Source organism: Triticum urartu, chromosome 1A, assembly GCF_056163025.1.
Source record: "Triticum urartu cultivar PI428250 chromosome 1A, HENAU_Tu73, whole genome shotgun sequence".
Classification (NCBI taxonomy): domain Eukaryota; kingdom Viridiplantae; phylum Streptophyta; class Magnoliopsida; order Poales; family Poaceae; genus Triticum; species Triticum urartu.
In genome coordinates, this window is record NC_141873.1 from 261,113,687 (window position 1) to 261,136,028 (window position 22,342).

The 22,342-nt window shown below is 43.9% G+C and overlaps 1 protein-coding gene and 1 long non-coding RNA gene across 5 annotated transcripts; both read right to left on the reverse strand.

The window, feature by feature from the left end:
- Nucleotides 1-268: 268 nt before the first annotated feature.
- Nucleotides 269-3,071, reverse strand: LOC147990777 (uncharacterized). Its single transcript, XM_087538388.1, has 3 exons — nt 1,284-3,071; nt 1,173-1,219; nt 269-1,035 (listed from the first exon to the last, which is right to left on the reverse strand). The coding sequence occupies exons 1-3, from the start codon at nt 1,441-1,443 to the stop codon at nt 499-501; spliced, it is 744 nt and encodes a 247-aa protein (XP_087394514.1). The 5' UTR covers nt 1,444-3,071; the 3' UTR covers nt 269-498.
- A 12,241-nt stretch (nt 3,072-15,312) lies between these two features.
- On the reverse strand, nt 15,313-22,077 carry LOC125545681 (uncharacterized). 4 transcript variants are annotated; one of them, XR_007300155.2, is made up of 4 exons: nt 21,495-22,077; nt 21,268-21,416; nt 20,947-21,138; nt 15,313-15,796 (listed from the first exon to the last, which is right to left on the reverse strand). It is a non-coding gene; the product is annotated as an uncharacterized LOC125545681 (long non-coding RNA). The 4 variants fall into 4 exon arrangements; XR_007300154.2 differs by lacking the exon at nt 15,313-15,796 and adding an exon at nt 15,845-17,051; XR_007300153.2 differs by lacking the exon at nt 15,313-15,796 and adding an exon at nt 19,967-20,277 and having other exon boundaries at nt 21,495-22,076.
- Nucleotides 22,078-22,342: the final 265 nt, after the last annotated feature.

The window sequence follows — 22,342 nt, forward strand, 5'->3', positions numbered from 1 at the left end:
ACGAAAGGAACCTACCTATCTAGCCTAACCGTAGCCTCTCGACAACCGTCGACGAAAGGAACCTACCTCTCTAGCCTAACCGTAGCCTCTCGACAACCGTCGACGAAAGGAACCTACCTATCTAGCCTAACCGTAGCCTCTCGACAACCGTCGACAAAAGGAACCTACCTCTCTAGCCTAACAATAGTATTACAAACTTTTGCTCCTCTATCAATATGAGAAACCTAGAACACAGTTCATATGATCAACATAAATCCATATGCTCACATCCAACAAACATCTTAGTGTTCAAATATGACATAATAATCCATTACAACTAAACATCACATGACTAAGGTTCAGAAACAGCATAGTTCAACCTTGTTGGCCTCATACATTGTGCCAACAGAAACATTTTAGGATACTTAGTTCAACAGATTAGGATACTTAGTTCAACAGAAACAACATAATTTGCTAACAAGTTCACAACAGATTTGCCTCACAGGAACAACATAATAATCACTCATCACAGAGTTCTTTGATTTTCCTCAACTTAACCTTGTTTGCCTCCCCATCCTTCAGCAAATCAGCTATGATATACTCTAACTTTTTCTTCTCCTTCTTCATCTGTTCAATCTGTTGAAGACCTTCATCTGCTACATGTTTCTTCCAATTGCTAACAAGTTCATCATTGCTCTGCTTAATGACTTGTAGTGATGTCCTCAGCTCAATATTGTCTTTCTCAAGCTTAGCCTTCTCTTCCTGGGCTTGAAGTACAGCATTCTCTACATCACCATCCTGCATAATCTTCTGATAGTTCTCCCTCATCACATTCTTGTGAATTGTTGAAAAAAAATTGCTTGTTTCTTTGATGTGGTTGTGGTGCTTCTCTTGGATTAGCTTCTTCTCTTCTCCAAGCTTGACTATGAGCTTTTCTTTAGCATCATTCTCTTTGCTACTCTGCTCATACATGTCCCAAAGTTTGCGTAGTGCATTTTTCATGGGTTCTGGCCATTCTGGGTCAATCCATTGAACCAGACCACAATTGTCACCTTCCTATAATAATTCAGACAAAACAAAAGTTAACAGCAGCACCACAGATTCAGATAAGTCAGTTAACACCTATATTCAGTTAACAGCTACATATATTCAGTTAACAGCTATATATATTCAGTTAACTTAGCTCATTTAACAGCATACACATTCAGATAAGCATTGACACATTGTTTCCTCAAAACACCTGATAAAACAACATCTTCACAAAACTATATATAGAACTATATTCAGTTAACAGGCAAAAATACATATATTCAGTTCACTGAGCACCATACAAGGATCTGTATAATTTATGACTACCAAAGAGGACCTGCAACTAACCTGATTAGCGCATCCATAAAACCTACGGCCAGTGTTGATTCCTTGAAACACAACAGCCCTATGAACAGGAAGGTTGTGACAGCACATCGGTCCTCCGGCAACAATACCGCACCACTCCGGGTCAACAATGGTTCGTGGGATCTACATTAGTGGAACAGTGCTCAATATCCCAACTCAAATTCGTGAAAACTAAGCTCAAATCGAAGAAAACCCTAACCCTAAGTCAAAGAGAAATGATACTCACATAGGTCTCCTCCTCGTGCGAGTTGAAGAGGGGGGACACAGAATCTTCGCTACTAGTTTCGCCATCCTTCCAGGACACCATCGCTACGGCGGCCGGCGGCGACAAATGGATGGCGGAGGCGGCGGCGGAGGCAGGCAGAGAAGAAGGCGAGACAGAGGGGAATGGACGAAAGGGTCGGGCTGGGTCGGGCCGGCTCGTTAAGACAGGTGCGGCGCCGTCTAACGGCGCGCGTCACGGGCGCCGTCTCCCCATGGCCACGTGGCGCCTGACAGCGGGCCCAACCGGTCAGTTTTCCACTCAGACGCGCCAAACCGTGCGATCAGCATTTTTTGAAAACTGTCAGCGCAAACGTGGTGGTTTTTTGAAAAAATTACGAAACCTGGTGGCTTTCTGTTTTAGCGTCCCCAAATGTGGTGGTTTTTTGCAATTTACTCGAACAGAGTAGAAGATGCACCTTGATACCGGGGAATGACATGCCGAGCTCCTCCTCGGGGATGACGACGGGCCACTTCTCCCCGGCCTCGCGGAAGACCTGCTCGGTCTCGAGGAGGCGGCCGCGGGCGAGGATCTGGTCGCGCATGCCCTGCGCAGTGGCGCCGTCGGCGGCGACGAAGGCCTCCTCGGCTCCGTTGAGCTAGGTGACGTGGATGCGCGGGGGCGGCTGGGCCTTGGGGTCCTTGGCTGCGGCCCTGATGGCGCGCGTTGCTACGCCCGTCTATTTTGAATGTTTTATGATAGAAAGAGATGATTTTTCTGTAAATACATGGAGACAAGATAAACTATAGAAAATGCTAAAATAGACTAAAATGGTTTGTTTCATGAATGTTTCCCTTTTTATGAAATATACTCCTGTGAGTAATAAGTAATAACCTGAATTTGTCAGGATGCTCCTTAAGTTAGGATGAAAATTCTTCATCAAAAAGGTTGTCGGTATTAACCACACCAAGAGCCACAATAGGCCACAAACTCTGTAATTTGGTAAGATCTCCGCTGAACATATATTCTTAGGTATCCATGGTAGGGAGCAACACAGTGTGCCAGTGGCAATCATAATAAGGGCTCCATTTGGATCATTCTCAGATAGGAGCATTATTGGGACCTGATTACACACAAGAACTACCATGTTGGCGCGCGGTGCGACGCTTGTCGTTTTTTGGGTTAAATGGTAGAATATTCTCTAATTATATGAAGTCATAATGCAATGAAGTTAAATTCGTATAGATTGACTTGAAAAGCTTAACTAAAGGTCAATTTAAATTTACAGCAGGGCCATGCAATGACATATGTCATGGACATGCACACAAATTTAATCTTTACATGCACCCTTAATCATACAATGAGGCTTCAACGATTGAGGGCACCCAATTTAATTTATCTGGTCAGAGAAAAACTATAATTTTTTTAATGGGTACAACAAACAGACCATCGTCTGATTCTATTTTCTTGCTATTAATTTGGATCAACTAATTTGTGAATCAGGCTTCAACCAAGTATACTGATAAAGTGATTTCATAAATGCTACATGTATATTAATTCAAACAACAATGTTTAAAAGGACAAGATTTAATAGAGAACACATTTATGCTATAAATTCTTCTTTTTTGCTTTCTAAGAGGATTAAGTAATTCTAGTATAGTCATGAACCATGTGACAGAATTTGAAAACATGTATGTCAGAAAGCACCTAGAGCTTGGAATCAAAACAAGGATAGGAGTTGTGCTTCCTGAAGACTCGGGAGATTATGGTTGATGAGTATATGAACCGCAGTCCCACTTAGCTTGTCGAAGATATGCACCTTGTATTCCTTGGATCTGACCATCATTAAAACACAATAATGGGAAAGCACTTCAGAAAATGTAGTAGCAGTTTTGGTGCTCTCACTCTGTAGCGACCAGACCTCAAACGGTCCAATCTCTATGCTCCGGTGTCATCCCTGGATCAGTAATGCTGACACCACACAGTACTCGGAGGATTTATAACAGAGTAGCAATCACACACTTATTACATCGAGTGTCTCAATAGAGAACTTATTACAATAAATATGGCTTAAGGCCATCTAATAACGATAACAGCGGAAGGCTTGGAAGATAAGTGAGTCCATCAACTCCAACGGCATCACTAAGTATAGAACCCTAAAAACTCCTTAATCGTCGTCTGAAAAGTATGCAACATTAACGTTGCAGCCCGAAACGGGTCAGCACATAGAATATGCTGGCAATGTAACACATAGAGAGTAATGGAATGAAACAGCTATACTATATGCATATTTGGCTGGTGGAAAGCTCTATGGTTACAGTTTTGCGTAAAGCCAATTTTTCCCTACTACAAAGGAATAAATTTATTTAACTATCATGGTAGTTGTTAAACATTGAGAATGGTTGACAACATCCTCAATCCCAATTAAACATCTTCATTAACAAAACCCAACAAAATTAATTTAGAGTAACATGTTGAGATTCACATGATAATCCAGGTACTAGATACTCAAGATGTCCATAACCGGGGACACGGCTAACCATGATTAGTTTAATACACTCTGTAGAGGTTTGTGCACTTTTCCCCACAAGACTCGATCGCCTCCGTTTGATTTCTCGCACTACATGGTATTTGAGAAGACGGATGACCGAGACATAGTCTTTCAGAAGCGCTAGCACCTTACGATGGATAGACCGTTACACCTACTTTCCCCTACATCTACTAGTCTACCATGTAAGAGTTCGCATGACTTAATCAACTATGCCAGAGCTCATAATGGCTTGTGGCTGCACACGGAAGTTTCTAGTATGAATAATCTCATGATCCCTTTGAGCCTGGGTGGCGGTCCATAAAGAAAAACAGGCAATCCTGGAATATCCAGGTACCTCAATCCACGCAGATGTGTGTTTAAGTTACCACCTTAGATAAACCATTAATTAACAAACTCATATCTGTCATGAATATCACTCACCCAATCCACGTCTACTAGCATAGCATGGCATAACAGGCAAACGTAGAAGTAACTCCCAAGGCTTGATAATATAACGGGTAATAGGTACTACCTCAACTACTTCCCATCCCATAATTTAATTAGATCCTAATCATGCAATGTTTGAGGATTGATCTAATGCAATAAAAACTGGGTAGTAGAAAAGGTATGATCAAAGTGTTACTTGCCTTGTTGATGATCCGCGAAACCTAGCGATTCGAAGTAACAGGCGGCGCACTCCGGGTATTCTATCGCAGACAAACAAACAAGCATACAATAAGCACTCATCTAATGCACAGGTAAAAGTCAAATAAGAGAACTAACCAGAAAGTTCAACTTAAGAACTCCGGTTTGCAAAAAGAATCAAATCGAACGAAACAACGAAAGTCAAACGGCGAAAGAAAACAACTTCATTCTACTAATCTGGATCTAAGTCAAATTTTACAGTAGCAAAAACTTGTTTAGGTTGGTTAAACGGATAGAGGGTTTCGAGACGAAACTCCAGGCGCTTGAATCGCCCGATTCCGATAAACAAGCGAAAAGTTATACTAAAACGAAATCGGATCAGAAATCGCGATCAGAGAAAATCGCGGATTTAATCCGAGAAAAAGAAAAACGACGAACGTTCGCTAGAACGAACGAACGCTCGCTAATTAAATAAATCGAAAAAACCGATCTATTAAAAAACCGAAACTAAAAAAATCGACGGGAAAAACCGAACGGTTTTTCGAAAAAAACGGCGGCACAAATTTTGAGGCGACCTCGAGCGGCGAGGTGGCGGGCGGCGGCTCCGGCGACGGCACGGCGGGCGGCGGCGCGAGCGGGCGGCGAGGCGGCGGGCGGCGGCTCCGGCGACGGCGCGGCGGGCGGCGGCGCTGGCGGCGGCGGGCGCGGGCTAGGGTTTGGGCGGCGGCGGCTGGGCTGGCTTCGGCCTCAGGCGCCCCGGCTTATAAAGCCTGCCGGGCCAGAGTCCCAGGCGGACACGGCCCGGTTAGGTCGGTTGCCTTTTTTTTAATTATTACGCGTAGAAGAAAAATAAAAAGAAATACTAAACGGACTTCAAAAATCCCGAAATAAATTTTTCCGGGGCTTCTAAAATCAAGCCGCACAAGGTGAATATTTATTTGGGGCCTAAATGCAATTTTGAAAACCGCACATTTTTTCTAAATTCAAATAAAATAACAAAAAACTCCGAAATAAAATCTTATATGAAATTATTAAATCCTTAATATTTTTTTATTTTGGAAAAGTAATTTTATTCCCTCTCTCATATTTTTGTAATAGAAATAACTGATGATAAAATAATTAAAATCAAATGATCCTATTCTCAAAATTTGAGAAAACTCAAATTTGAAAATAATGAATTCCCCAACTCTCTTCGTGGGTCCTTGAGTTGCATAGAAATTTTCTAGGATCAAACCAAAAGCAAAATAAAATATGATATGCAATGATGATCTAGTATATAACATTTCAAATTGAAAATTTGGGATGTTACAAACCTACCCCCTTAAGATGAATCTCGCCCTCGAAATTCGGATTGGCTAGAAAATAGGTGAGGGTGGTCATTGAGCAAATCTTCCTCTCGTTCCCAGGTGGCTTCAATCCTCCGCGTGGTTGCTCCATTGAACTTTGCAAAACTTGATAACCTTGCTGCAAGTGACTCGGCTGGCAAACTCGAGAATCTTAATTGGTTTCTCCTCATAGGTCAAATCGTTATCCAACTGAATTGTTTCTAATGGCACTGTGTCTCTCAAGGGTATGTCAGCCATCTCCGCGTGGCACTTCTTCAACTGAGAAACGTGGAACACATCATGAACTCCTGACAATCCTTCGGGCAATTCCAACTTGTAGGCCACTTCTTCCATACGCTCCAAAACTTGATATGGTCCTACAAATTGTGGCGCTAACTTTCCCTTAACACCAAAACGCTTTGTTCCCCGAAATGGGGATACTCGAAGATAAGCTCTATCTCCAACTTCGTAAACAGTCTCCTTGCGTTTAGAATCTGCATAACTCTTCTGTCTAGACTGAGCTACCTTGAGCCTATTGCGAATCAATTTCACCTTCTGTTCAGACTCTTTAATCAAACCAGGCCCAACCAACTGGCGGTCTCCAACTTCGTCCCACGACAACGGTGTCCTGCACCTCCTTCCGTACAAAGCTTCGAAAGGGGCCATCTTTAAACTGGTTTGGTAACTGTTGTTGTAAGAGAACTCTGCATATGGCAAATTGTCGTCCCAACTAGATCCGTAATCTAGCGCACAAGCTCTCAGCATTTAGGGCTGGAATTCGAGCCGAGTCGAGTCAGCTCGGCTCGACTCGCTAGAGCTCGTTTCGTTAACGAGCTAGCTCGACTCGACTCATTACTATAACAAGCTCAAACCCAAGATTGGCTCGACTCGTATAACTCGCGAGCTGACTCGTTTAGCTTGTTAAGCTCGTTTAAGATATAAACATAAAGCCCTCAAATATGATAAAATGATTATGTATATATTAAACATATATATATCGCTATACAGTTGCAATTTTCTTGTAACGCATGAGTCTCCTAGGAGGCTAGGCCTTCAACTGCTCGGCCTTGGGTTGTGCGACTGGGACGTAGGCTGTTTAGTGGCTGATCTTTCTTTGTATTGGGAGTGGCTGATCTATTGTATCGAGCCTAACAAGTTACACGAGTACTCGTGAGATTGACTCGTTTAACTTGGTCTATAAACGATCTTAAACTAAAGCTCGGTTTGACTCGTTATTCTTCGAATTCGAGTCGATTCGAGCCGAGTCACGAGCTACTTGTTTAGCTCGCGAGCTTCAAGCTTTTTTCCAGCCCTATCAGCATATCCTCCAAATCTGATTGACTCTTTCGGTCTCTGTCTGTGGATAAAAAGCTGTACTGAATTCTAGCCTAGTACCCAAAGTTTCATGCAACTGCTTCCAGAACTTTGAGGTAAACTGGGTTCCTCTATCTGATACGATACTCCTCGAAACTCCATGCAAACATACGATCTTGGTCATGTATATCTTTGCCAACTTAGCGCTGGTGTACGTGGTCTTTACCGAGATGAAATGAGCTACTTTCGTCAACCGATCGACTACAACCCAAATCGAGTCATAGCCTGAACGAGTCCTGGATAATCCCGTGATAAAATCCATGCCTAACTTATCCCACTTCCATTCGGGTATCGGCAATGGTTGTAGCAATCCTGCTGGCTTCTGATGCTCTGCCTTTACTCTCTGACATACATCACAAACTGCTACATACTCCGCAATATCTTTCTTCATTCCGGTCCACCAGAAAATATCCTTCAAATCTAAATACATCTTGGTATTTCCTGGGTGAATCGAATATGGTGAATCATGTGCCTCTTGCAGAATTAGCTTCCTAATCTCCGAGTCATTGGGCACATAAACACGGTCTTCAAACCATAGGGTGTCGTGCTCATCCTCACGAAATCCTTTAGCCTTTCCTTCGATTATTTTCTCCTTTATAGAGGCAATCTCCTTGTCGGTATTCTGAGCTTCTCTGATTTTATCCATCAATGTAGACTGAATCTTCAATGCCGCTACATAGCCTCTCGGAACTATTTCCAAACATAACTCTCGAAGATTTTCGGCTAACTCCTTTGGTATTTCTCCCGTCATTAATGTATTGACATGACTCTTGAGGCTTAATGCGTCAGCTACTATATTAGCCTTTCCGGGATGGTAATGCAATCTCATATCATAATCCTTGATGAGCTCCAACCATCTCCTTTGTCTGAGGTTTAACTCCTTCTGTGTGAAAATGTATTTCAAACTCTTATGATCCGTGTACACCTCACAATGGTTTCCAATGAGGAAATGTCTCCATGTTTTCAATGCATGCACTACGGCTGCTAATTCCAAATCATGCGTAGCATAATTCAACTCATGAGGTTTTAGTTGTCTTGAGGCATATGAAACAACTCTCCCTTCCTGCATAAGCACTGCTCCAAGTCCTCGACGTGAAGCGTCACAATACACCTCATAGTCCTTGGTCTGATCTGGCAAAATCAACACTGGTGAAGTAACCAAGCGTTTCTTCAACTCCTGAAAACTAGCCTCACATTCCTCAGTCCATTTGAACTTGGTATCCTTCTTTAATAACTCCGTCATAGGCTTTGCAATCTTGGAGAAATTCTCAATGAATCTTCGGTAGTATCCTACGAGTCCAAGAAAACTCTGTATCTCTCCAACCGTGGTTGGTGCTTCCCACTTGGTCACGGTATCAACTTTAGTGGGATCAACTGTTATTCCTTCTCCGGATATAACGTGTCCGAGGAATCCTACTTCCTTCAACCAAAACTCACATTTGCTGAACTTGGCATACAACTGATGTTCTCTGAGCTTCTCAAGTACCAATCGCAAATGTTCCTTATGCTCCTCTTCATTCTTCAAGTAAACCAGGATATCATCAATGAACACCACGACAAACTTATCCAAGAACTCCATAAACACTTTGTTCATCATGTTCATAAAATATGCAGGTGCGTTAGTCAGACCAAATGACATAACGGTATACTCGTACAGCCCATACCTGGTGGTAAAAGCTGTCTTAGGAATATCCTGTTCTCGAATCTTCAACTGGTGGTATCCTGATCGCAGATCGGTCTTGGAAAATACCTTAGCTCCTTGCAATCGATCAAACAGATCATTGATCATTGGTAGTGGGTACTTGTTCTTGATGGTTACTTCATTCAATCCTCGGTAATCAACAACCATCCTTAACGATCCATCCTTCTTCTCCACTAGAAGTACTGGCGATCCCCATGGCGAAGAACTTGGGCGAATATATCCCTTATCCAGTAACTCTTTAATATGCTTCTTAATTTCCACCAAATCCTTTGCAGGCATCCTGTATGGTCTCTTTGATATTGGCCCTGTGCCTGGCAATAGCTCAATCAAAAACTCAATATCTCTATCCGGTGGCATGCCTGGTAACTCCTCTGGAAATACTTCAGGGAAATCCCTTACCACTGGTACTTCCTCCTGCACAACTCTTGTTAAACAATTTACTTGAGTCTCTTTTGGCACATGTCGGGATACATACTTGATCCTTCTCCCTTCTGGGGTAGTAAGCAAAATTGTCTTACTGGCACAATCGATGTTTCCTCCATACATCGACAGCCAATCCATACCCAGAATTACATCCAATCCTTGTGATTCCAAAATGATTAAATCCGAGGGAAACACATGCCTACCTATACTCAATGGCACTTGAAAACATCCTTGACTGGCCATATACTCCGCTCCTGGTGAGCTTACTAGCATGGGTGTTCTAAGAACCTTAGTGGGCAGGTTATACTTATTCACAAATCCCCTTGATATGTATGAATGCGATGCACCAGTATAAAAAAGAACGAGTGCAGTAAATGACTTAACAAAAACTTACCGATTACGGCATCCGGCTGCTCTTCAACCTCCTCCACGTTAACGTGGTTCACCTGTCCCCTGTTGAAAGGGTTCGGCTTCTTCCCAGAACTTCCATTGCCATTCTGGCCTTCAGGACATTCATTGGCATAATGTCCGGTCTTCTGACACTTAAAGCAAGTGACTTGGCTCAGGTCCTTCTTGGCTGGGGTTGATGGGTTGGTGCGATTCTAGCCATTGCTTCCTCCATTCCCATTACCATTCTTGGTGCCATTGTGATTGTGCGAGCTACCTCCTCCATGGGTATGCTGAAAATGTCCTCCCGATCTAGGGGTAAAACATGGCTTCTGCTGAGCTCCTGAATTGTACTTTCCTTGTCCATACTTCCTCTCGCGGTTCTCAATTTGCTGCTGCTTGCCTTCAATCATAAGAGCACGGTCTACCAACTCCTGATAGTTGTTGAAGGTTGCTACCATCAACTGCATGCTCAACTCATCATTCAGTCCTTCCAGAAACTTCTCCTGCTTAGTTGCATCCGTAGCAACGTCATCTGGGGCATAACGTGCTAATTTACTAAAGTCCTCCACATACTGGCCAACCGTCCGTCCTCCTTGGCGCAAGTTGCGAAACTCACGCTTTTTCATGGTCATAGCTCCTGCTGAAACATGGGCAGTACGAAAGGCCTGCTGAAACTGGTCCCATGTGACAGTGTCGACAGGGAAAGTGGCTGTGAAATTCTCCCACCATGATGTTGCGGGTCCTTCAAGCTGATGTGCGGCAAACTTCACCTTCTCCGCATCTGTGCATCCTGCTGTGGTCAACTCTCTAGCTGTCTTGCGGAGCCAATCATCTGCTACTATCGGCTCGGTGCTACTGGAAAACACCGGCGGATTCAGCCTAAGAAAACGGGCTAAGTGATCAACAGGTGGTGGTGGTGGTGGTGGGTTTTTCCCCTGATTTTGATTCTGGACTAGCAACTGCATCAATGTGTTCTGCTGCTGGATCAACTGGGTGAGCTCCGGTGGAAAGGTAAATCCGGGGTCACGTCTCGGAGGCATCTGAGGGTTTAGAAAAGATGAGATGTAAGAATAGAGGGGGTCTAAAGACAAAACACTACCCATATGCACATGAGGCAAAAACAAACAATTCACTTCATTCAATCAAACAAGGGCATACAATCGATCTAACTATCGCAAAAGTGCTCGGACTACTATATTTACATGGTGGACTACTACTACTGATGAGGTGGTCTACTAGAAATATTCTTCGGTTGCAGACTCCATGATATCTGCTCCGGCTTCATCAAAATAGTCATCATCGCTATCATCTGGGTCCGAGTCGGTGTCGTCGATGATGATGTAGTCTTCCGGGCGAATCTCTTTGGGTTCTTCGCCTTCATCTACTGGTGTAGGGCCTCTCATAAATATTACTAGCTTCATTGTTAGGTCGGCATTCTTATCCACTAGAACTTCAATTTCCTCTTCATAATCTTCACGTGTAGCCTTGAGTTCTTCCTCCAGTTCCTTGATTCTTGTCTTAGCCTTCTTCAGATCTATCATGTCGGCACACATCTGGTTCTCCTGTCGTCGAATGTGCTGGTTTAATTCCTGGATAAAAGCTGCAATGGATCTATCCTTTCTGGTGCTGATCATCTCCCAGTGCTCATCTCGACGCCCACAAATCTGGTAGATAGTATCCTGGAGATCATTGCGGTAGACTTCTCCAATGCGTCCCATGGCGATGTGAGCTGCCATGCTCTTTCCTAGACTCCAAGTTGGTGCATCAAAAGAAAACTCTATGGGCTCAGTGACTGGCATGAACGTCCTTCCTGGAACTTGAACTTGAATCATCCAGCGCTCTTCTTCAGGTAAAGTGGCGTTGTAGGTTCCGGTGAAGCTTGGTACTCCCGTGTTCAGGTATCTAGTGACTTCCTTCAAGTGACGTCTAAAGAGTAGAAAAGATGAGAGATCAGAAAAGAAGAGAGTAAATAATAATCTAGGTCTTTAGCTTAGTGGTCGTGTCCTACAATCAGCGTGTGCTCTGATACCATCTCTGTAGCGACCAGACCTCAAATGGTCCAATCTCTGTGCTCCAGTGTCATCCCTGGATTAGTAATGCTGACACCACACAGTACTCGGAGGATTTATAACAGAGTAGCAATCACACACTTATTACATCGAGTGTCTCAATAGAGAACTTATTACAATAAATATGGCTTAAGGCCATCTAATAACGATAACAGCGGAAGGCTTGGAAGATAAGTGAGTCCATCAACTCCAACGGCATCACTGAGTATAGAACCATGACCTAAAAACTCCGTCTGAAAAGTCTGCAACATTAACGTTGCAGCCCGAAACGGGTCAGCACATGAAATATGCTGGCAAGGTAACACATAGAGAGTAATGGAATGAAACAGCTATACTATATGCATATTTGGCTGGTGGAAAGCTCTATGGTTACAGTTTTGCGTAAAGCCAATTTTTCCCTACTGCAAAGAAATAAATTTTATTTAACTATCATGGTGGTTGTTAAACATAGAATGGTTGACAGCATTCTCAATCCCAATTAAGCATCATCATTAAACAAAACCCAACAAAATTATTTTAGAGTAACATGTTGAGATTCACATGATAATCCAAGTACTAGATACTCAAGTTGTCCATAACCGGGGACACGGCTAACCATGTAGCGACCAGACCTCAAACGGTCCAATCTCTGTGCTCCGGTGTCATCCCTGGATCAGTAATGCTGACACCACACAGTACTCGGAGGATTTATAACAGAGTAGCAATCACACACTTATTACATCAAGTGTCTCAATAGAGAACTTATTACAATAAATATGGCTTAAGGCCATCTAATAACGATAACAGCGGAAGGCTTGGAAGATAAGTGAGTCCATCAACTCCAACGGCATCACTAAGTATAGAACCCTAAAAACTCCTTAATCGTCGTGTGAAAAGTATGCAACATTAACGTTGCAGCCCGAAACGGGTCAGCACATAGAATATGCTGGCAATGTAACACATAGAGAGTAATGGAATGAAACAGCTATACTATATGCATATTTGGCTGATGGAAAGCTCTATGGTTACAGTTTTGCGTAAAGCCAATTTTTCCCTACTACAAAGGAATAAATTTATTTAACTATCATGGTAGTTGTTAAACATTGAGAATGGTTGACAACATCCTCAATCCCAATTAAACATCTTCATTAACAAAACCCAACAAAATTAATTTAGAGTAACATGTTGAGATTCACATGATAATCCAGGTACTAGATACTCAAGATGTCCATAACCGGGGACACGGCTAACCATGATTAGTTTAATACACTCTGTAGAGGTTTGTGCACTTTTCCCCACAAGACTCGATCGCCTCCGTTTGATTTCTCGCACTACATGGTATTTGAGAAGACGGATGACCGAGACATAGTCTTTCAGAAGCGCTAGCACCTTACGATGGATAGACCGTTACACCTACTTTCCCCTACATCTACTAGTCTACCATGTAAGAGTTCGCATGACTTAATCAACTATGCCAGAGCTCATAATGGCTTGTGGCTGCACACGGAAGTTTCTAGTATGAATAATCTCATGATCCCTTTGAGCCTGGGTGGCGGTCCATAAAGAAAAACAGGCAATCCTGGAATATCCAGGTACCTCAATCCACGCAGATGTGTGTTTAAGTTACCACCTTAGATAAACCATTAATTAACAAACTCACATCTGTCATGAATATCACTCACCCAATCCACGTCTACTAGCATAGCATGGCATAACAGGCAAACGTAGAAGTAACTCCCAAGGCTTGATAATATAACGGGTAATAGGTACTACCTCAACTACTTCTCATCCCATAATTTAATTAGATCCTAATCATGCAATGTTTGAGGATTGATCTAATGCAATAAAAACTGGGTAGTAGAAAAGGTATGATCAAAGTGTTACTTGCCTTGTTGATGATCCGCGAAACCTAGCGATTCGAAGTAACAGGCGGCGCATTCCGGGTATTCTATCGCAGACAAACAAACAAGCATACAATAAGCACTCATCTAATGCACAGGTAAAAGTCAAATAAGAGAACTAACCAGAAAGTTCAACTTAAGAACTCCGGTTTGCAAAAAGAATCAAATCGAACGAAGCAACGAAAGTCAAACGGCGAAAGAAAACAACTTCGTTCTACTAATCTGGATCTAAGTCAAATTTTACAGTAGCAAAAACTTGTTTAGGTTGGTTAAACGGATAGAGGGTTTCGAGACGAAACTCCAGGCGCTTGAATCGCCTGATTCCGATAAACGAGCGAAAAGTTATACTAAAACGAAAATCGGATGAGAAACCGCGATCAGAAAAAATCACGGATTTAATCCGAGAAAAAGAAAAACGACGAACGTTCGCTAGAATGAACGAACGTACGAACGCTCGCTAATTAAATAAATCGGAAAAACCGATCTATTTAAAAAAAATCAAAACTAAAAAAACCGATGAAAAAACCGAACGATTTCTTGAAAAAAAATGGTGGCACAGATTTCGAGGCGACCTCGGGCGGCGGGTCGGCGAGGCGGCGGGCGGCGGCTCCGGCGACGGCGCGGCGGGCGGCAGCTCCGGCGACGGCCCGGCGTGCGGCGGCGACGCAAGCGGGCGGCGCTGGCGGCGGCGGCGGCGGGCGCGGGCTAGGGTTTGGGCGGCGGCGGCTGGGCTGGCTTCGGCCTCGGGCGCCCCGGCTTATAAAGCCTGCCGGGCCAGAGTCCCAGGCGGACATGGCCCGGTTAGGTCGGTTGCCTTTTTTAATTATTACGCGCAGAAGAAAAAGAAAAAAAATACTAAACGGACTCCAAAAATCCTGAAATAAATTTTTCCGGGCTTCTAAAATCAAGCCGCACAAGGTGAACATTTATTTGGGACCTAAATGCAATTTTGAAAAACGCACATTTTTCCTAAATTTAAATAAAATAACGAAAAACTCCGAAATAAAATCTTATTTGATTTTATTATTAAATCTTCAATATTTCTTTATTTTGGGAAAGTCATTTTATCCCTCTCTCATATTTTTTTAATAGAAATAATTGATGATAAAATAATTAAAATCAAATGATCCTATTCTCAAAATTTTAGAAAACTCAAATTTGAAAATAATGAATTCCTCAACTCTCTCCGTGGGTCCTTAAGTTGCGTAGAAATTTCTAGAATCAAACCAAAAGCAAAATATAATATAATATGCAATGATGATATAGTGTATAACATTTCAAATTGAAAATTTGAGATGTTACACACTCACTGAAAGTTGTTTGATTTTTATATTTCGCTAAGCCCAATACGACCAAAAAATGAAAGAATGGCAAGAGCTGCAAGTGCACAAGTTTAGCAATGCCACTATACCTTGAAAGAGGAGCTTCAAATTTTCCATGGTGCGCCAACATTTATGCTGAACCAAACCATTAAAGGAAGGCTATACAGAGGTAAAACATGTGGATTTCATTGCAAATATATTGTGCAAAATAGCAACTATTTTTATTATCAGGATGGGTAAGCCCACCATCAAAGGAAGCACATGTGGGGATCCTGACTCATAAGTCGTGATCACCGAATGCACGTGTACAATGATCCCAGAGATCAATGCTCACTGAACACACAGAAGCTGAATAACAAAAGTCTTACATCCATATGTACCGTATTACACAAGTAGGACCATTATGGTTGAATCTTGAGTGTAACATCGCAGCGGAAATATTCGTCAATAACTTGGACCCATGCCATCTGCCTTAACCCTACAGGCATTCTGACTGGGAAGCGTCCTAGCTCACATGTTCGTCACCAAGGTACTCTTCATTATATCTTGTTCTTTCATGCCTGGCCAATAAAATAACCAGTGGCAAACCAATGAGTACTTTGAATGTACTCGCAAGCAACCCATGTTTTGGTTCAAGATACAACAATGCATGATATAGGTAAATTTTTGCAGAAAGCTAGTTTTGAGTGCAATGACATGCTCAACAACTTGTAAGACATGCATCAGGAGAATTCAAGTAACCATGAGGACAGGTTACAGATATCAACATAAATAGAGTGGGCATCAACCCAACTCAATCATGTCAAGTCCTTTGACTTGACCCAAGTAATTCTTCCCACTTACACACTGGTTTGTAAATATGTGGACGTAGTTTAAGCAGCAGCGCCCAACTGTTCTTGACCGTGGACACGGCTATTCGAATAGTTTTACACTCTGCAGAGGTTGCACACTTTACCCACAAGATCCGGGGAACTTCCGTGTCATCCACGACCCGCGGTACCTCAAGTACCCGGGGTAAGCACCCGATCACTATCTTTCCCTAGACGATACTAACATAGAGTCCACTCGATTGGTAGTAACCCCTGTGCTCAACATTTCACAACTTAAAATTGTGGAGCCTCGCTCCCATATTCATCACATACCACTGGCACGGGGTACCAACGGTGTGTCCGGTGCCCCATAAAAATGTTCTTGGCCGCCCTACCTGGCACGACCCCGTCCCGAGAGAGAGCACCAACTCTCCCCCGTCACTAGTAATGCGGGCTCCAAGCTAGTATCGGCCTAGGTAATCAATAATGCCCTTTCCCATACAAGGGTAGAGTGGTTGCGCATGTAAGGTTGGGACAGTCGACAAATCTTAAATCTAATCCGTTTTCGAAAACAACACACACACTTGCCTCGGTACACCACTTCGTCATCAAGTGGTTACCCATCTCATTGTCTCCCTCCGGCATAAGTGGCACCCTACGGGGTTTTCGAAAAGTCTTTTGAAAGTACTTTGTCTCCATCACCATGCATATTCCCGTCCCTTTAGCGTAGCACTACTTAGCATCCTATCTACTCCGACCGGCATAACCCTCATAAGAAGGTAGGGTCATGCTCAATGCAAGTATCAACAAGGGGAAAATGAAGGCAACCTACCAAAGTGGCTACCATCTTATCATGATTCCTTTGCAACAATAATAAAGTGCTATATGAAGTGCATAAAAAGGGTTTCATAGACATGGTCAAAGGGCTGCTTGCCTGTTTTAACAAAGTCTTCGAGGTCTTCAAATAGCTCTGGTCCAACTCCAAGCATTTCGTCTACTTCGTCAACTATCGTTGAAAGCAACCATAATAAGCAACACAACAAGGCAGAAATAAAAATGCTCCAAAAATATTGATTTGACTTTTCTAGGATACCTCTGGTCATGTGAGGAATGACCAAAGTGATTTCATTGGAATTGGATCAATGGATATTTCTAAACATTTTGATATGATGGAATCAAGGGGTTTATGGATTTGCAAGAAGTGTAGAGAAACATATTTTTGAAAAATGAGCAAAGGCACCCATTTAACAAAACATGATTTTAGAACCATCTAGGAGTTGGTTTCACTGGACTTGGAGTTCAAATGATTTTTCTATGAATTTACAAATTGACAAATATGAAGAAATGTCTCATTATCTTGTGTGGTACAGAAAGTATTAATAAAAATGTTCATAAACTAAGTTATGAACTTAGAAGTATCTAGGATCTTGAATCATGGCATTTGGATCAATTTTAGGCTCTCTGTGATTTTCTAAAGTTCAGCACAGAAATAAGAAAATAGGATTTATTTAATATGTGTGAAGGGAAATGTGCTAGAAAAATGTGCAAAAAGCACCATGTGATAGGGCATGATTTTAGGAACTACTAGAAATTTGAATCATCCAATTTGGAGTTAATTTGAACTATGTATGGATTTTACAAATTGTTCAGAAAAGAAAAGGGAAAAGGGCTATGTGCCTGCTGGGCCAGCCAGCGACGCGGCCCAGCCGAGCCGGCGCGCGCGCGCGCGTCAGGTTTGAACCTGACGGGCGGGGCCCAGCTGCCAGTGGGAGAGAGAGGGGGCGAGAGAGAGGTGAGGATGACAGGCGGGGCCCGCCTGTCATCTCTGACCTCGCGACCAGAGGGTCGGCGTGCTCACCGGCGACGTTTCCGGGCACGGCAGGGTGAGCTGATGGCACCGTTGGACTCCTCATCGTGTCGCCGTTCGGGTGGTGCCGGAGTTGGTCGCCGGGGTGGCCTGGTTCGCCGGCGATGAGGAGGCACGGCGGAGGAGCTTCGGGAGGTGGACAGACTGCTCCGTTCGGCCTGCAACCGATGCGGAAGAGGGAGGGGAAATGATCAGTGGGCTCCTACGGCTCCAGATCGAGCGAGAGTGGGGACGGAGAGGGCCCGTACCTCTGGATCGACGGCGACCCGAGGTGGCGGAGCTCCGGTCGATCCCGAGCACAGAAGCCCCTTGAGGACGTTTTGGTGGTGCGAGCGTGTTCTTGGGGGTGTGAGGAGGAGGCGAATGCCACCGGAGCGGCCCGGGGCGGGCTTATATAGTCGCGCGATGGTCCACCGTGGACTTGTGCGCCGGCGAGCTCGTTGCCGTCGCCACAGGTCACGGGGGCCTGTTTGAGTGTGTCTGGGGTGCTCGTGGGGTTGGTCCAGAGTGAGCGGGTGAAGGAAGAGAGCAGGAGGAGGGCCAGGGGCACCGCGCGTGTGAGGCCGCTCATTGGAGCTCTCGGGCGGCCGACGCGCGTGCAAGCAAGGGCAGCAGGAGGGAGAGGGAGGGGGACAAAGGCGTGGCGTGATGAGGACGTCGAGACACCTCGACTGGCGCAAGGGCCAGGCCCGAGGTGGCCAGACGCTGCGGATTGGGGATGGCTACAGTGCGGGTGTGCACTGTAGCGCGCTCTGGAGCACGCCAATTGCATGCCAGGGCATGCCTTTGGCTTGTAGGGTGCGGCCACTTGTGTCTAGGTTGTTTAGGGAGGAGTAAACAAAGGGGAGAGGGCCTTGAATGCCCTGGACAGCCAGTAGGAGAGGAGAGAGGTTGAGGGAGAGAGGGAAAGGGGCTGTCCAGAGAAAGTGGGGTTTTACCCCTCCAATAATTGAGCTATGGATTTTCCATTGCTACTGGAGGTGCAAGGGGACTAGGAGGGACTGTGATAAAAAGTTGAGGCCATGGAGAAGAGTGGAAGTGGTCAAAACAGGGGTTTTAGTAAAATGGCAGAAGGTGTTTGTTGTTGGTTTGGGCAATAAAATTAATTCCACTTGCCATGAGAATTAACAGGATGGAATGGCACATAGAAGTAGGATGTTCCACCAAGTTTTAGCTCATTTGGGCAAAGTAGCCAATGTAACTTTGGTAAACCCTAGAAATCAACAGAAATGGCTTTACCAAGATTTAGTCATGCAAATCTATTCTCCTTGATGCACCACTTGGGGTAGTGTCATCATTTGAGGTTATGAACATGTCCACAAAAGTTGAGATCAAAAGGAGAAAGTTGCCAGTGTAGAGTTGTTCAAATTTGGTTCTGAACAGGAAGGGTTTTGGGGCACTTTGAGCAAGATAACATTCTCTCCAACTTGTGCCATTTGGTCTAGATGAATAATTAGACCATTTGAGCATGTTCACAAGGTTTGAAAACATTTGGACATGTTTGGCAATGTAAAATTGCTCAAACTTTAAAATGGACAGAAATGGTTTTGAGGAGATTTCATGGAGTTATACTATTCTCCATGACATGATACTTGGCAAGATCATCAAACATGTCATATGTGACATGCTAGAATTTTCTTGAAATTTCTGGGGAATATTTCCTGTAGAAATATTTCAAATCCTTGAAATGGGCAGAAATGGTTTTTGAGGGATTTGACCAATATTTTGAACATGAACATGTGTTGAAACTCTTATATGTGGACAATATATGTCCATTGAGTTTCCCTGATTTTTTTCAAATCAAATAGGAAAATAACTTTTAAAATTATATTTTTGTGGTTTCTGGGTATCCTATATCTAATAGGAGTCAAACATATTTTTGGAAAGATTTTTACTGCCCTGAATTAAGTACTTGCAGTACAAATCTTAATTCAGGGGTTTTTGGAAAACTAATTTTTGAAAATACTTTTTGGCCAAATTATTTTTGTAAGAAAATACTATATTGCTCTATACACATGGCATGATCATTGGTTCAAGAGTTTGGAGCAAGGAGATGAAGTATAAGAGTTGGAGGATTTATTTAATTTTAGAGCACTTGCAAACAACAGACAAAAATCCAATCAAGGCAAGGTCCAAAACACTCAAAAGTTTTTGTCAAACCACATTTTATCATGATTGTTAGCTTAAGTGTTGTGGCATGAAAATCAGGGTGTGACAGCACATCACCATACTAACAATATTTTTAAAAATATAGATCCTAGTAGTGGCTGCGGGATGGCACAAATCATTCCATTATCCGATGCATACTGAAATAATCTTCTTCGTCACAATTCCAGTAGCTTTTAGAAGTGCCCCTGGGACCTGACTGCATTTGGAAAAGGTCAAATCTTTCATGATAAGCTGAAGACAATATTTAAATTGGAAGGTTATGCTGGAATCAAGATGCCTCCACAAGACGAGGCGCAGAACATACAGAAGGTCAGACAATTTTATGTGTAACCAATTGAAGATCCAAGTCAAATCACTGGCATCAACTTGGTTGCATATTCCAATCTCTCACCAAATGGTGTGGACACAAAGAGAGAACTCATCCTTGCTATGAAGCATTTGAAAATAGCAAATTCAGGATATAGAAGGCACTGTCTTGCTCCTACTACTAAACGTGACATAGAATGCATAAGAAGAAATGGATGCTTGTGCTATGAAAGATTCAGAAGTACCACTAAATATATAGAAAAAAATAAATGTGATTATTGGAAATTAATTTATAAGTGCGATTACTGTTGTTTCTGGATATAGAAGGTACTGTACAACTCTGTTGTATACTGGAAATTAATTTATAAGTGCGATCACTATTGTTTCTGGAGATGTAGTGGAGCATGATGGCAAAGGGCCTGAAGGGCAGGAGCAGCGTTGATCTTGGCCGTGAAGATGATGATATGACTGATGTTGCTCGTGGGAATAATAATATGTCTTACAACACAATGAAGTTTCTTATAAAAATAGACACAATGAAGTGCAAGCAGGCTCTAACCATGATACTGGCAGCATCGGAGGAGGACCATCAGAACTTTGAGGCACATAGGGTCATCGTCGACGGCCAGGACCCGCATGCCGATTGGGAGCTGATCCCTCTCCCTCTCCCTCTCCCTATCCATCAAACCCTTCCTGGTCTCCATCATCATGGCGGCCAAAAGCATCCCAATTTACACTAATTGAGAGCAACCTAATAATTAAGAGCAAGAAAAGTCAAGCACTGGACATCAACACCACCTGGACAAAAAACCTAAATTACTCACGGAAGACGAGAAAATCAGGGGCAAAAAATTGTAGGTGGGTTTGGATTTCGGCGCACCGTTGGAGAAGACTCATCCACCATGCAAGCAAGTCGATATGCTCGAAGCAGAGTGCCCGCGTCTTCCTGGCCGGAGGAGCCGTGCTGGTCACCATCTCTTCCTTCCCCTCCTAGAGCCCTCGCTCATCCTTTTCCGCCACCTCCCCCATCTGCACAAATCCTAACCTATATGAATCAAGAGGAGGCACCTATTTGTTCACAAATCTGAGACGAAGCACAATTCGTACCTCTAGCGCGAGATGAATGGATCATGGAAGATCTTGCCGACGACTTGGTGAATTGCCTGCACTGTTGGCTCGTGATGGGGAGGTGAGATACCCTCTGTGGTCGGCGAATCACGGATCAGGAGGTGAGATACCCTTTGTGGTCGGAGGCGGGGGCGTCGCTTCTGGGAGGTCGCGGCGGAGATCCCGGACTTCGGCGGCGACGTCTCCTCTCGAAGGTCAGCGGCGGCGCCGCCCCTCAGTTTGTCTCCACCGTGCTCGCTCGAGGGCACAATGGACCAGCCGCGCCGCAGTCTTGCTTCGATGTTCCTGCGGCACACGTCGGCGGTGGCGGTCCTGTACGTTGACGCGATCCCGGCGGTGTCTTCTATGTGACGGCGGCGGCGTCTTATGTCTGACGGCGGCGGCGATCCAGACGGCGGTGGCGGAGATTCGGAGAAACGGCGGAGGCGGCGATCCGGAGAAACGGCGGAGGCGGCCATCCGGAGAGGGGATCGATGGAGTGACGTGCGTTGGTCTCGGGGCGGCGGCGAGGGGATCGACAGACGTGCGGGTGGGGGGCCGGGGGTTTATTTTCGTAGGTTAATTTTCATAGATTTTTTTCACTCCGGTTCTATGGCGACCGTAAAACCAACGAAGGGGAGTTGGTGGACGGAACGAAAAAAATCTACGAAAGTTAACTTTAAAAAAAACCCGGATAAAAGTGGTGAGACAAAAATTGATCGGCGGAGACTATCAACTATTTCATTAAAAGTAGAGATAAGCTAGGGGCTCCTATTGGCGAGTTGTGCGCTGTAGGACGCGCGAAATCACCAATTAAGAAATATTCTTTACAAAGGTCAATCCCACTT

Coding starts and splice junctions, on each gene's coding strand:
- LOC147990777 (XM_087538388.1), bottom strand. CDS start 1,443: ATGTGCTGTCACAACCTTCCTGTTCATAGGGCTGTTGTGTTTCAAGGA. Junction 1,220..1,283: donor GCTCAGTGAACTGAATATAT/GTATTTTTGCCT, acceptor TTGTTTTATCAG/GTGTTTTGAGGAAACAATGT. Junction 1,036..1,172: donor CTTATCTGAATGTGTATGCT/GTTAAATGAGCT, acceptor GAATTATTATAG/GAAGGTGACAATTGTGGTCT.